Here is a 14226-nt window from a genome sequence, read left to right on the forward strand (position 1 = left end):
AGCATAGTCAGCATAGTTTGTTTGATCTGATGGTTAAACTATTTTAACTGATTGGGTTAGACACCCAGTATGACAAAGCCAGCAGATCAGCATGATTAGCATGACTTAATCAATGGCAACCTACACTATTCTGGTCAAGAGCTGGTAAATCAGCTGGCTTACCAGTATTGGGTCTGTTTTTGCCTCAATGATCAGCTTTTACACCACCTTAATCAACAAAGACCAGCAGAGACCACCTGAAACAAATGTCTAGTAAAAGCTGAATAAATTAGCATTACAGTTATTAGATAAATGCTCTAAACACAGATAGGGCCTTTGCTTTTTTACTTAATTGAATGTTTGTCAGACTTGTCAGCTATGTGACAGCTGTGAGCAGAAGCGTTACCTGGGATGTAAAGATTTGGGACTCCGCCCAGCAAACGATTAGATTTTTACAGTTTTTTAAAGTTTCCTGTATAATATGTAGTTTTTACTTTTTAAATGTAATTGATTTAAAGGTTTACTGGAATTCAGCATTGATGACCTTTCATTATGAGCAACGCCCAGAGATATTATCACAGTGATTCTATATCAACAAAGCATTTTATTTAACAATGCCATTTATTCCAATTTTACAGTATATTAATAATAAAAAAAAAGAAACACTGAAGCTATAGTAACTCTCTTAGTGAGTTGCACAAAAGCACAGGAGTGGCATAATTTTTGTCTACTATGTGTTTCAGCTCGTTTTGAACAAGTGATGCCTTAGCTTAGCTTAGCTAACAATTGTACAAGCTAAAATAAATAAAATATATTTTTCTATTCATTTTCAGATAGAAGACTGAGGTTGACTTTAGTGGAGAATACTCACTAAAGAATGTGTTGTGCGTTGGTTTGACCACCAGAGGGCTCTCCTGAGTGAGTCCAAAATAAATGGGTTCCTATGGAGCAAGTAAACAAAATGAGAGTTTATAAATGTTTCATTAGTTTTATACTGGGAATTGAGCTATATGCTCAACACTAAATAATGTAAAGATGTTTCACTTTTGCTGAGATCATTTTTAAGCTTTTAAAATCCAGTTATAAACTTTTAAACTTGGCTGTGGCTTTGGCTTTAACTCTAGCATAATCTTACTAACCAATCAGCTCACAGTAGCAGAAATGCTACTAAAGTACTATGAGCTGGTCCGAATCCCGGTCATGCAGCTGCCAAAGCTCTGAAGGGGCACAATTGGCTTAGCTCTCTCTGGGTGGGTAGATGGTGCTTTTTCCCATCATCACTCCAAAAGGTGATGTTGATCAGCACAAGGCGTCTGTGAGCTGCTGTATCGCTGCACTTTCCTCCGAGCGTGCTGTCTACTTGGCAATGCTACATCAGCAGCAGTTCAAATAAATATAATATATATATATAATTTTTATTTTTATGTTAATTGCAGTGTAATAATTTTTTAAACATTGGTAAGTTTTATATAACTTTTTTATTTCACAAATCCCTCCTAAGCAGTAAAAATAACTCATAACATGATTTTTTTTATTATTATTATTTTGTTTAATGCAGTAGGCGAGGCTACTAAGGTGCTGTTTTTCACTATAGATAAATGTCAATTCTGTTGGATAACAGGCCTAAATCTGTATTACATGCAAGAATACAAATAAAGAAGAAAACATAAATTGTCCATTTCAATGGACGCAGGGTCTGAAAGGGTTAAGAATGTCTTTAGGCTTTGTCGGGCCAGCAGAGGGCGCTGCTGAGTGAGTCAAAAATGAATGGGTTCATATGGAGCAAGTGAGCAAATCCAGAGTTTATAAATGTTAGATTATTTTTATACTGAATAAATAATTAATGCGAATTATCTAAACATCAATCAGGAACAAATGTGGGTTAGAAAGCTTTAAAAAGAGCTTAAAAGCTTTTAAACTCAGTTATAAAAGTTTTAAACTCTCTAGCTTTTACTCACCAACCAATCAGCCCTCGGTAGCAGTAATGCTAGCGGATCTGTTGTCCACAAAATCGTTTTCTGCAGAAAAATATAAACATACGGTAAGTTTTCTATGTTTTTAAGCAATATACTCTATTCTAATTTCTAAAAGTAAAGGAATATCCCGGACACGTGTTTAAATACTATTCTTAATTAGAGTTTTTAGCCGTTTAGCTCCGTTCACTCTTATTCATTGTGGACTCCCTCGCGGGCTCCCTCTAGCGGTGTGCAGTCACTCGGCTCTCCATAATAATCCAGCACTGATCTCACCGCATGTTTAGTGGCTAAACAGCCTTAAAATAACAAACGTTTTTTTTAAGCAAGTAAACAAACCAATAATCAACCCAGACTTTCTCACTTTTAGCTGAAGTGTTTTAACATTGTGTAGAAAATAAATTCCTTAGTGTTCTGCCAGTGAGACAAGACCAACCTCCCAGCATGCATTGCGGTGCAAAAGTGTGACAAATATCTCAAATTTTGCCGGTATTTGACACTGTGCGCAGTTTATTTTATATGTATACGCATTGACATATAATATATATAATGTAATAAAGATGAATATAAAACATTTATATTTAGTCACCATCCTCGAGTTATTCATCTTATCTCCGCGGTTTAAAAAGGCTCAGGCGCACATTTCATGTCGGCTGGTCCGAAGGCACTGGATATTACAAGATTGCTACAGTCAGTTTCAGAATCCTTGTTTCTTCTCTCCCCTCTCCCAATGCCGTCCTTGACTAGCCTTTTGCTGGCCAGCACTTAACGTACCGATGTTAATGCACGTGTGAAAGGGCTCTACTGCCTGCAGGTTACCCCCATATCCATATACACATTCTTATATTCATGAATGTGTGTCTACACTGGCTCATTTAATACAGTATGTTGTATTTATAGTGTTTTATGACATACTGAAATTCTACACACTGCAAGCATGTGGTTGATGTTATGGTGTCAATGCACAAAAGCCAATAACCTACCATATTTATTTGACCCTAATGATTTGTTGTTTATACTGTAAGCTGTTTAATCAATTAATGTAATTTGTTTCTTCTATACAGTTTTTACTGTTTTTAGTTTTTAGGATAAAGAAAAGTTCAAAACGGGCACCACATGACCCGTTATATAACCAATAAGAAAATAACCCAAATTGAGCCACAAATTAAGGATAGCTAGTATATATCAAATTAAGCATAATGTTCATTTAACAGTACCGTACACAGATTAGCATTTTACCAAAAATAAACATCTCAAACACACTCTTATTAAAAAAATCTAACTCTTATTAAACATATGCCGCATTAAAATCAATGTAAACTCAAAGAGTGAAGAAAAACATTTTTATTACAAAAATACTAGAAAGATCCTAAACAATAAATGTACAAGACAAACAGTAAGAAACACTTTTCCCTTTGTTTTTATGTTGCAAAATAAACTGAATAAGAATTACAGGGAAGGTTTTATGTTCATTATTTTAGAACTGGTTTATTCAGTTGACAAATCGTTTATTTTGCGTTATTCATCACTGACAGCAGATTAAAGGCTCATTTATAAGACTGAAAATTGTGGGGCCAGGGTAGCCAATATTTCAAGCTAAACAGCACATGGACTCAAAAAAAAAGTATGGTGGAACTTTTTTTAGTTTTGTAATAAGTACATTTTCAGAACTCCTTTACTGTAACCATGTTCGCTGTTCTAAGGGACTTTTCACTCTGAACTTTCCCTGAGTGGATGTGTTGCTTAACATTCACACCAACAGACAGAAAGCATAGAAGTATGCGTTCATTGATGGTTACAACCTTTGAAACAGTCATTCATTTTAATCCAAAAGGAGAGTATAAATTAGCTTTTAGAATAAAGGTAGTGAGCTGGACATCTGAGCAGCTTTCCTCTGTCCCCTTCGTGTTGGGTGCAACACTACGCCACAGCTGGAATAAAGTACTGCAGAGACACGTCCTCTTGGAGAAGAATCAGATGAATTATCCTTTTGTCAACAATATCTGAAAAGAGGAGAGAAAATGAGCACATTACAAAATACAGCATACACCAGTCAGCCATAACGTTACCACCACCTTGTTTCTGCATTCACTGTCCATTTTGTCAGCTCCACTGGTCATATAGGAGAATCTTGTAGTTTTAGAATTAAACACTGTACAGACTATATTTTATATTTTTCTTCATATCTCATTAATATCCTCATTTCTTCCTGTTTTTCAGTGGTTAGGACCTCAGAGGAGAGACCACCACAGAGCAGGTATTATGTGGGGGGTGGGTCATTCTCAGCACTGCAGTGACTGTAATGACAGGGTGGTTGTGTTTTTTGTTGTGCTGGTACAGTAAGTTTGTATGAGATACTCACTACACATGGATTTGTTGGGGTTAACTTGCTGCCCCATGAGGAACTGCTGGAGTTTTCTTATGTCCACTCGAGCGTGTGCCATGGCCTCAGCATCTCTGCTCTGACTTTGACTCTGTGAGGCATTGTCACCTGATTGGAGAGACAGAGAGAGACAGAGAGAGAGAGAGAGAACATGAAATATGCTCAATTATGGGTTCACACTGTGACACTGTGTGGTGTGGTGTTGGTAGTGTAGACTTGAGCAGTTATGAAAAGAAGGTTCGCCACAAGGACACTGCATGGACACTTCTAGGAAAATTCCTGTGATTTTCTCCTACTGACTACCCAGTCAGCCTCTGGCAGTCACCATTATGTTATGTTAAAAAGCTGCCTAAGACTTTGGGCTACAAAGCCACAGCCAATTCCATTATTAAGTTTCACACAGCCGAGGTTCCTTAAATCATTAAACTTCACAAAACAAAAAACAGTATCATATAAACACAATGCTCTAAAATACATAAACATGGCAATGAGAATGTTTTACCGGTATATATGTTTTAGCTATCTTTTAAATCAGGGGTGTCCAAACTACGGCCCGCGGGCCATTTGCGGCCCGTTTTCTTTTTTGGAGCGGCCCGCGAGGTATTTTAGAAATAAAATGAAAGTTGGCCCGCTGTGAAGCAGGTTTTTCTAATGTGAGATTCACAAAGTTTGAACGCTAGGTGTCAGAAACGAGCCAACGAGTCTAAAAGCGGAGAGAGTGCGCATTTGTAGCGCAGAAAAACGGGGCAAAGAGTCTAAAAGCGGAGAGGGTGCGCGTTTCTAGCGCAGAAAACGGGGCAAAAGAGTCTAAAAGTGGAGAAGGTACGCATTTCTAGCGCAGAAAAACGGACCAAAGAGTCTAAAAGTTGCCGTAATTAAGGAGTTTTATATTAAGAGACATCATGAAATGAAACATCAATTTTAAAAATCTTAGTTTACACAACACTGTCAAAGATAAAGATAGTTAGTCAAGTAAAATGGTGTGTAAATGAAATATCAGGAAAATGTATTATTTAAAGTGGTATATTTCATTATTTGTTTTATTACAGAGTTTGGCCGGTGACTTCAAATATATTTCTCCTTCTGGCCCCCAACAAAAAAAGTTTTTTTTTGTTGTGGATTTTTATAGTGGATATAAAGAAAAACTTATTTTTGTTGTGATTAATCGGATAAAATTTTTTAATCGATTGACACCGCTAATATATCAATATTTTTACACCCCTACTACAGAGAATAGCAGCAGCTCAAAACCTCCACACTACAGCAAGCCGACAAATGCTTGCAAAGACCTGTAGACGTGTATCCAGAGAAAACCATAATCATTAGATCCTGCTGTGTTCAGTGGAAAAAACATTATAATTTAGCCTGTAGTGTTTCTCAGAAAAAGAGGAAGAAAAACACAAATATGAAGAACCCAAACAGGGAAAAATAAATGAGCACCTGTGGAGCAGGAGTGGCGTCATGAATGAGTCCTTAAGCAAACTCCAATTAGCCCTTGCTTTACATGATGTGAATGAATAAAGCTAGTGTTTGTAACTCACTCCAGAGTAAATCACTACATAATTAGAGCTATTGCTTTAAATTCTCTTCCTTAAATATAAATCAACAAACTCACCCCAGGGAGGGTTGCCAAGATCTTTGAAGTGTGTTGTTACAGACACCAGATCTGTTTCAATCTTCAGATTCATTTCACCGTTCATATTAGCCTCCACAACCTGAGTAACAGAAAGAGAAGGGAAAACAGAGAAACATACCATCCTGTTATGAAACACCAGCGAAACCAGCCTACAATTACTTAACTTAAAGACTGCTCACATTTGCTATAGTAGTAAAAAGACTACATTTTAGACACATAAAATTAGACACATAAAATTTCATTACTGTTTACTATAGCTCATATACTGCAACTTCTAAGGCTACGTTCACATTACCAGTCTCAAAGTCAAAGTCAAAGTCAAAGTGTTTTTTATTGTCATTTCAGCTATATACATAGTACACAGTGAAACGAAACAACGTTCCTCCAGGGACCATGGTGCACATAAACACAGTGTAGACAGAACAATAGTGCAACAGTACAAAAGTGCAGACAGACAATACAACACAATACAGACAAAGAATAATAAATAACAAGACAGTGTGCAAATTATGCAGTGTGCAAAAAAGACCAGGTGAGGTAGTAATTACTCTATTACACAGTGTGCAATAGAGTCCAGTGAGGTAGTAGGGTTTTTAGTGCTTTCCATTTTCTGGGGTAAGTGGGGTAAGAGTGTGTGTGCATGTACAGAAAAACCATCAGTTCAGTCTCTGCAGTTGAGGAGTCTGATGGCTTGGGGGTAGAAGCTGTTGCAGAATCTGGTCGTGCTGGACCGGATGCTGCGGTACCTTCTTCCCGAAGGCAGGAGGGAGAACAGTTCGTGTGAGGGATGGGTGGGGTCATTCACAATGCTGGTTGCTTTGCGGATGCTGCGGGTGGTGTAAATGTCCGTGATGGAGGGGAGAGAGACGCCGATGATCCTCTCAGCTGTCCTCACAATACGCTGGAGGGTCTTGCGGTCAGAGACGGTGCAGGTCCCAAACCAGGCAGTGATGCAGCTGCTCAGGATGCTCTCAATGGTCCCTCTATAGAAGAGTGTGAGGATGGGTGGAGGGAGACAGGCCTTTCTCAGCTTCCGGAGGAACTAGAGACGCTGCTGGGCTTTCTTGGCTGTAGAGCTGGTGTTCAGGGTCCAGGTGAGGTTATCTGCTAAGTGGACACCAAGGAACTTGGTGCTCTTAACAATCTCCACAGAGGACCCGTCGATGTTGAGTGGAGAGTGGGTGTGTTGTGCTCTCCTGAAGTCAACAACCATTTCCTTTGTCTTGTCCACATTCAGGTGAAGGTTGTTGACTGTACACCAGTCTGTCAGCCGCTGCACCTCCTCTCTGTATGCTGACTCGTCGCCTTTGGTGATGAGACCCAGCACGGTTGTATCATCGGCGAACTTGATAAAGCTGTTAGAACTGTGTTTTGCAGCACAGTCATGAGTCAGCAGGGTGAACAGCTGAGGACTCAGGACACTGCCCTGGGGGGCCCCAGTGTTCAGTGTGATGGTGCTGGAGGTGCTGCCCCCGAACCGGACTGACTGGGGTCTCCCCGTCAGAAAGTCCAGGATTTAGTTGCAGAGGGGGGTTTTGAGGCTGAGCGAGCTTAGCTTCCTGATGAGGTTCTGTGGGATGATGGTGTTGAATGCTGAACTGAAGTCTATAAACAGCATTCTGACGTAAGTGTCCTTCTTCTCCAGGTGGGTGAGGGAGAGATGAAGGGTGGTGGTAATGGCATCGTCCGTGGAGCGATTGGGACGATATGCAAACTGCAGGGGGTCCAGTGAAGAGGGCAGTCGTGTCTTGATGTTCCTCATGACTAGCCTCTCGAAGCACTTCATAATGATGGGTGTAAGTGCAACGGGACGGTAGTCATTGAGGCAGGACACTGTGGACTTCTTCGGCACGGGAACGATGGTGGTGGACTTGAGGCACGTTGGGACAGTGGCGCTGCACAGGGAGATGTTGAAGATGTCCGTGAGAACATCTGTCAGCTGGTCTGCGCACTCCCTGAGCACTCTGCCGGGGATGTTGTCTGGTCCTGCAGCTTTTCGTGGGTTGACTCTGCGCAGAGTGTTCCTCACATCCACTGCAGTCAGGCACAACACCTGCTCGTCCGGCTTGGGCATGGTCTTTCTCGCCATCGTGTTGTTTTGTGCCTCAAACCGTGCATAAAAATTGTTCAGGGCATCAGGGAGGGAGGCATCACGTTCACAGGACGGTGGCATTGTCCTGTAGTTGGTGATTGCCTGGATGCCCTGCCACATACTGGGCGTGTGCGCGCTTTGCCTCTCTGATGGCTCTTGACAGGTCGGCTCTCGCTTTCCTCAGGGCCACCTTGTCACCCACTCTGAAGGCGGAGTCGCGGGTCCTCAGCAGCGCATGTACCTCAGCAGTCATCCAAGGCTTCTGGTTTGGGCGTGTAGTGATGGTCTTGGAGACAGTGACATCATCAATACACTTGCTGATGTAGCCAGTGACTGATGCTGCATACTCCTCCAAATCAACAGAATCGCCTTCAGTAGCAGCCTCCCTAAACATGTCCCATGCAGTGCACTCAAAACAGTCCTGAAGGGCAGAGATGGAGCCTGCCGGCCAGGTTTTCACCTGCTTCTGAACTGGTCTGGAGCGTCTGATGAGTGGTGTGTATGTTGGAGTCAGCCAAACACACATGTGGTCCGAGAAAGCGAGGTGGGGGTGGGGCTCCGCCCGGTACGCGCTGGGGATGTTTGTGTAAACAAGATCCAACGCGCTCGCTCCTCTCGTTGCAAAGTCCACATGTTGATGGAATTTAGGGAGCACTGACTTGAGATTTGCGTGGTTGAAATCTCCGGCGATAATAAACAGTCCGTCTGGGTGTTTGTTCTGCAGATCGCTGATAGACCGATAGAGTTCACACAGAGCCTCTTTAGCATTAGCACCAATGCTAGCGCTGGGTGGGATGTAGACAGCAGCTATTAGCACGGCGGAGAACTCCCGTACTAAATAAAAAGGTCTGCACTTGACTATCAGGAACTCCACCAGCGGAGAGCAGTGTTTGGCGACAGTCACAGCGTTGTTACACCATTCCGTGTTGATGTAAACACACACGCCTCCACCGCGGGTCTTCCCGGATAGAGCCGCGTTCCTATCCGCTCTGAACGCGGTTAGCCCGGCTAGCTGAATGCCGCTGTCCGGAATGTTGTCGTTCAGCCACGATTCCACAAAAACCAAAGCACAGCAGTCTCTGAACTCACGCTGGGTTGTTCGCTGGAGTCGGATGTAGTCCAGTTTATTGTCAAGGGAACAGACGTTTGCCAGAAAGAGCGATGGTATAGCCGGCCGGCTAGGACTAGCCTTTAGCCTCGCGCGGATCCCAGCTCTCTTTCCGCTCGCACCGCTTGCGATGGCACTTCCGCTGGGCTCTGGCGTCAGAAAACACAGCGGGCTGGCGGCCTGGGTCTCTTAGCAGGCTAAGCTCAAGTAGCGTCTGCAGAACCTCGTCCGGTAGCGTGTTTTCTGGCTGATTTCTCCACTGTAGCAGGGTCTGGCGGTGGTAGAACATGTGCACGGGTGTTCCAATGCACATATTTGCAGGAATTAAACGGAAAAAACGACAAATAGTAACACAAAAGCACCATTTAACGGACCCGGAGCGGCCGCTGCGTGTTAATGCGCCGCCATCTTGGGTGAGTCTGAAGAGACTCAAATCTGATTTTGTGCTCAGTGTGGCTCAGATCTGATTTTTTTCAACGTCTGTTTGACCGTGCCAGCTGTGCAGCTATAGCTGTAAAAACAGCAAAAGCAAACAGCCTGGCCTTTTTTCTCCTCTTCGACCCGATCACTGTTTACTCTCCACTCCAGCTAAAGATGCTCCACATATGAGATGCTAACTCATCCATTTCCCTTTATAAAACTATGAGTCGTCTCTCTAACATGACGTTTTTTGTTGTTGGTGAAGAAGGAGGCGTTTATACAAGTATTAATGTGCGCATGTGAGATTTTTCAGGTTCAGGGACAGATTTGTTCACATTAAACAGATACAGCTCACTTACATTTGGAAATCTGATTTAAGCAATGTGGCTGGTAATGTGAACATAGCCTAAGTCTCATTTAATTACACTTACCAAATAGTTGGAAAGGTTCTTCATTCTGTCCACCACACTTTTCATGGTCTTCAGAGGGGGTAAATATATGCTAACCTAAAAAAGCAAGCCAGAGTTACACGTTTAATACCGTGACTGGGAGAGAAAAGGAAATACCACCAGTATAACAAAGAGAGAGGTAATAGAATGGCTGCACTACCAAGAACAAAAGACAAATAATAACAATAATCACAGTTTTGACCCTAGCTATGAACTACCTGCTAAAGACTTTGTGAGAATTCTAATGTTTTTAAGAATCACTCGTTCACCTCAGTAGCACTATAACAAAGCTTATGTGGGTTTGAATGTCTACTGTTACTGATAATGCTGTTATAAGAAAATGTGACATTTATTTTTATTTTTTTTGACAAAAAAAGGCCAGACTGTTGGTGGATCACTTACATCAAAGTCCGGCACAGTAGGTTCCTTAAAGTCGTGCCAAAGTCTTTTGGGAATGATGTCCACAGGGATGTCATGAGTCACGATACGATTGATGGAGGACAGTGAAGGCTAGAATCAAAAGATCAAATAAATCAAGTCAGCAGAAGAAGATAAATGTCTGTTTAAAGATCAGTTGCTACTTCAGGATGAATTTAATCAATACCTTTATAGATAATTGTTTTAAATTACGAATAATCTAATAATATAATAGAAAAAATAACTAACTTTTTTATTGATTTTGAATAAAATGGATTGAACATTTCAATGTGATGCCATGGATGCCAATGATTTAAATTATACACATAATTAAACTCATGTTGGGCTCTTACCAGTTCTGCAGCTAAGGTGAGGCATGGACCATGCTTCTTTGTTAGTTTTATTTTGACAGACTTGGCATTTTGTGCTGTTTTTAAAGCTCTGGATAAGTTCTCCGGTGCAACTTCCAAGCAGATTTCATTGGCGTCTGCAGACACACCCTCCAACTGATATTCCTCAAAGAAATTTACCTAAAAAGAGTAAAATTAGAGCATGTAAGTTTTCCTCTGCTTATCTTTAATTTAGGGCTGCAACTAATGATTAGTTGGGTAGTTGACTAATCTGGAGATTATGTTTCTGATTAGTCAATTAGTCAATGATTATTTCTGCCATGCTCTCTATTTCTGCTTTCTGTGGGTATGGTTCCTCATCTTAGCTTTCTCTGTCTTTGCTTTAAATCGATAAAAACAACTGAACAAGGGACTTAAATGTCCTTTAAATGTCCAGAACTTTGCCCTTTAAATGTGGAAAGGGCTGATAATTAATGAGATAATGTGTAATCTGTTTGGGCAGTTTTGGAGATGCAAGCTGAGTTGCGTGTAAACTGTGTGAGGGCCCCCAGTACTTTGTGTAGTGCTGCAAATTAAAGATTATTTTTTATAATCGACTAATCGTTGCAGCCCTATTTCCCTTTATATCAAATGAACTTTATTTGTAGATTTTTTCTGAATCAACCACATTAAATTAGAGCATGTAAATTCCCTTTGCAGAACTGCATTGTTAAGCAAGTAAGAAAATATGGATGATGAATACAGCACGAGCTGACAAACTCTCAGTATTAGCTAAATTATCAGCCAATCACATATTTTGTCAAAAAAAAAATCTGATACTTATAAAAAGTGGATAAAGTTTTCCATCTCTAGCAACTACAGTTGTAACACTTTCGCATAATAACATCAGCTTAATCACTTTAAACTCACCTGTAGTAACTCACACCACATGCTGACTCCCCCATTGGCCACTTTTCCAGAAAGCACAAAGTACATGTTGTCTACAGTGAGCCTTAGCACACATGTCTTTGTGAGTTTTGTAATAGTGTTCACCACACCTGTAGAAACATTTATAGTGGGAATAAAAGCAATGTAAGAAATATATTTCACAGATTTTTTTTGAGATACAATATTTAATTTTTAGTATGCTTCACTGAGGAATTAGAGGATTGCACCAAAGCTTTATTGGAGGTAGTGTTGTAGCAAAAGAGGTAGAAACATAATCTTTGGTAGCACTGATAGCAATAACACTGACAAAGCAAAAGCAAAATGACAGTATTCTGACTCAAACTGAGCAAGGGTGCCGGAAAGGTGGTTTTTAGGTCAACTGTAGAGTGAATGTCATTTTACATCGATTTAACCCAATTCACAATATCAAGCAACTGGAGAAATTGTCTCTGCTGTGTGGATTGCTGATCATCAAAAACTTCACCTCAAACTCCATAACTCCCGAAAGGTACTGTATGGAGAACAATTCTTCTAGAGAACACGGTTCTGCCACTGCCACACAGCTCAATACAGCTGGGGGGGGCAGTATACACCTCTAGTCCACATCTGCCATTAGGCATGGTACCAATAGGTTCAGGTATAACTGCTCCAGCAGGCGGCACTTTTCTTCTACAGGGACTAAGAAAACTATTCCAGTTGAATCTACCTCATGAAGACACTGAGATTAAAATACCAAGAGTGTGCAGATCTGTCCTCAAAGGTAAATGTTCTACTTAGAAGAATCTAAAGTATAAAATATATTCTGGTGTGTTTAACACTTTTTTTCTTTACTAAATAATTCCACACGTTTTTCTGTATAGATTTAACGTTAATACTGTCTTCTAGGGGTGTGCCATATCGTATCATACATGATAATATCGCCAATTTTTTTTTATATCGTGAACGATATTATACTCTGAAATATCGTGCCATATGACCCACCCCTAATTATCATATCATAGTACTACTATATCTACTATAGACAGATTATATAACTTAATCCTGGATATATGGAGATATTTGGAGTGCTTTGCTAGTATCATGACATTCTGAATCATTCTGTTACAAATCTGATAAAATTCTTTTTTATTATATCTCAGATAGCCATATCATATTGCATGCAATAATAAAACTCTAAATATTTTTTTTCTAATTCAGTGTTTTGTCATATCATCAAAAGTATCGTTATCATGAAAATACCATGAAATATCGTGATATTATTTTAGAGCCATATCACCCACCCCTACTGTCTTCTGTGTTAGATTTAACTTACAATCTAAAAAAAATCAAACATATTAAATAAGAAGAGGTGTGTCCAAACTTGTGACTGGTACTGTAACCTATATTTGACATGGAACAAATATCGGTGTAGTTTAGTTAGCAAGCTAGGTTATCCAGATATCCAGATCCACTATATCCATGAACTATCTACACTACTTAGCGTTACAAAATATTTAACGTGAGCTAACCTAAATATCTGAGGGCTAAGAGACACAGCTAGTTAGCTAGCTAGCTTAGCTAGCGTATCTATGCACTTATACACTAAAACCGCGCAACTAGAAACTCGTACAGTCAGTTTTACTGACGGTATCTATCTCTTTACCTACGTGTGAAATGGTTGAGACATCCCACGTCGTTTATCTTCGCTCGAAACTTCATAATTATGCCTTTAACTCAGTAAACCCGCACTGCTGACACTACTACCCCACAACATCTACTGCTACTACTGACAGCCCGCCACTGATCTGAACACAGCAGCGCTCCCTCTGGAAACAACACTCTGATCACTGGTTCCGCTCCAGTTACAGCCTACACATCAGCTCTGTTTTTAGAGTTAAACCAGTTAAATATATTATCTTTACACAAATCTACTGCAGTATCAATTCAGATAAATTATACTATATATTATACTATATATATATTATACTAAATATATATTAAATGTATTATACTTATACATTATACTTATAACTTAAATCCTTTTCCCAAAAAAGTCTACCTAGATTACCTAAATTAGTGTTTTTTTGGTTGGTCTTTTAAGGTTAATGATGAAAACAACCTTTATTAAAGCCTTTCAGACCTGATGAAAAAAGAAATATAAATGCTGTTTCTGTCTGTAATGTGCTCAAAAACAGGATTCAGTGAACAAATACACAAAATAAAAAATAAATACAAAATAATCAAATATAATGTTTGTATTTTTTCTGTTTATTGCCGTCTTTGCTAAACACTTATTTGTATTTAATATATATTTTAATATAATATATATATATTGTAACATGGTATTAATTTTTTGTCCAACAAACATGGTAAAATATATAAATAAATCAAATTATAATCTTTGAGCAGTAAAATACCCATAACATGATGGGAAAAGGTGTCTAATTTATGGCCATATTAGCTGGAATGTTAGCTACCATGTCATACTTCAGTGAGCAGATTTTTATTTTTTC

The 14226-nt window shown here is 39.8% G+C and overlaps 1 protein-coding gene across 2 annotated transcripts; it reads right to left on the minus strand.

Annotated features, from left to right (window-relative positions):
- Window positions 1-3281: 3281 nt before the first annotated feature.
- hus1 (HUS1 checkpoint clamp component) lies at window positions 3282-13533 on the minus strand. Of its 2 annotated transcripts, none has more exons than XM_022679842.2 (8): window positions 13381-13533; window positions 11717-11844; window positions 10811-10987; window positions 10443-10550; window positions 10023-10097; window positions 5951-6050; window positions 4315-4443; window positions 3282-3955 (listed from the first exon to the last, which is right to left on the minus strand). In XM_022679842.2, exons 1-8 carry the CDS (start codon window positions 13430-13432, stop codon window positions 3873-3875), a joined length of 852 nt encoding a protein of 283 aa, XP_022535563.1. In that variant the 5' UTR covers window positions 13433-13533; the 3' UTR covers window positions 3282-3872. The 2 variants fall into 2 exon arrangements, with proteins under 2 accessions (XP_022535563.1, XP_022535567.1); XM_022679846.2 differs by having other exon boundaries at window positions 13377-13500.
- Between the last annotated feature and the right edge of the window lie 693 nt (window positions 13534-14226).

Source organism: Astyanax mexicanus, chromosome 1 (genome assembly GCF_023375975.1).
Source record: "Astyanax mexicanus isolate ESR-SI-001 chromosome 1, AstMex3_surface, whole genome shotgun sequence".
Taxonomy (NCBI): domain Eukaryota; kingdom Metazoa; phylum Chordata; class Actinopteri; order Characiformes; family Acestrorhamphidae; genus Astyanax; species Astyanax mexicanus.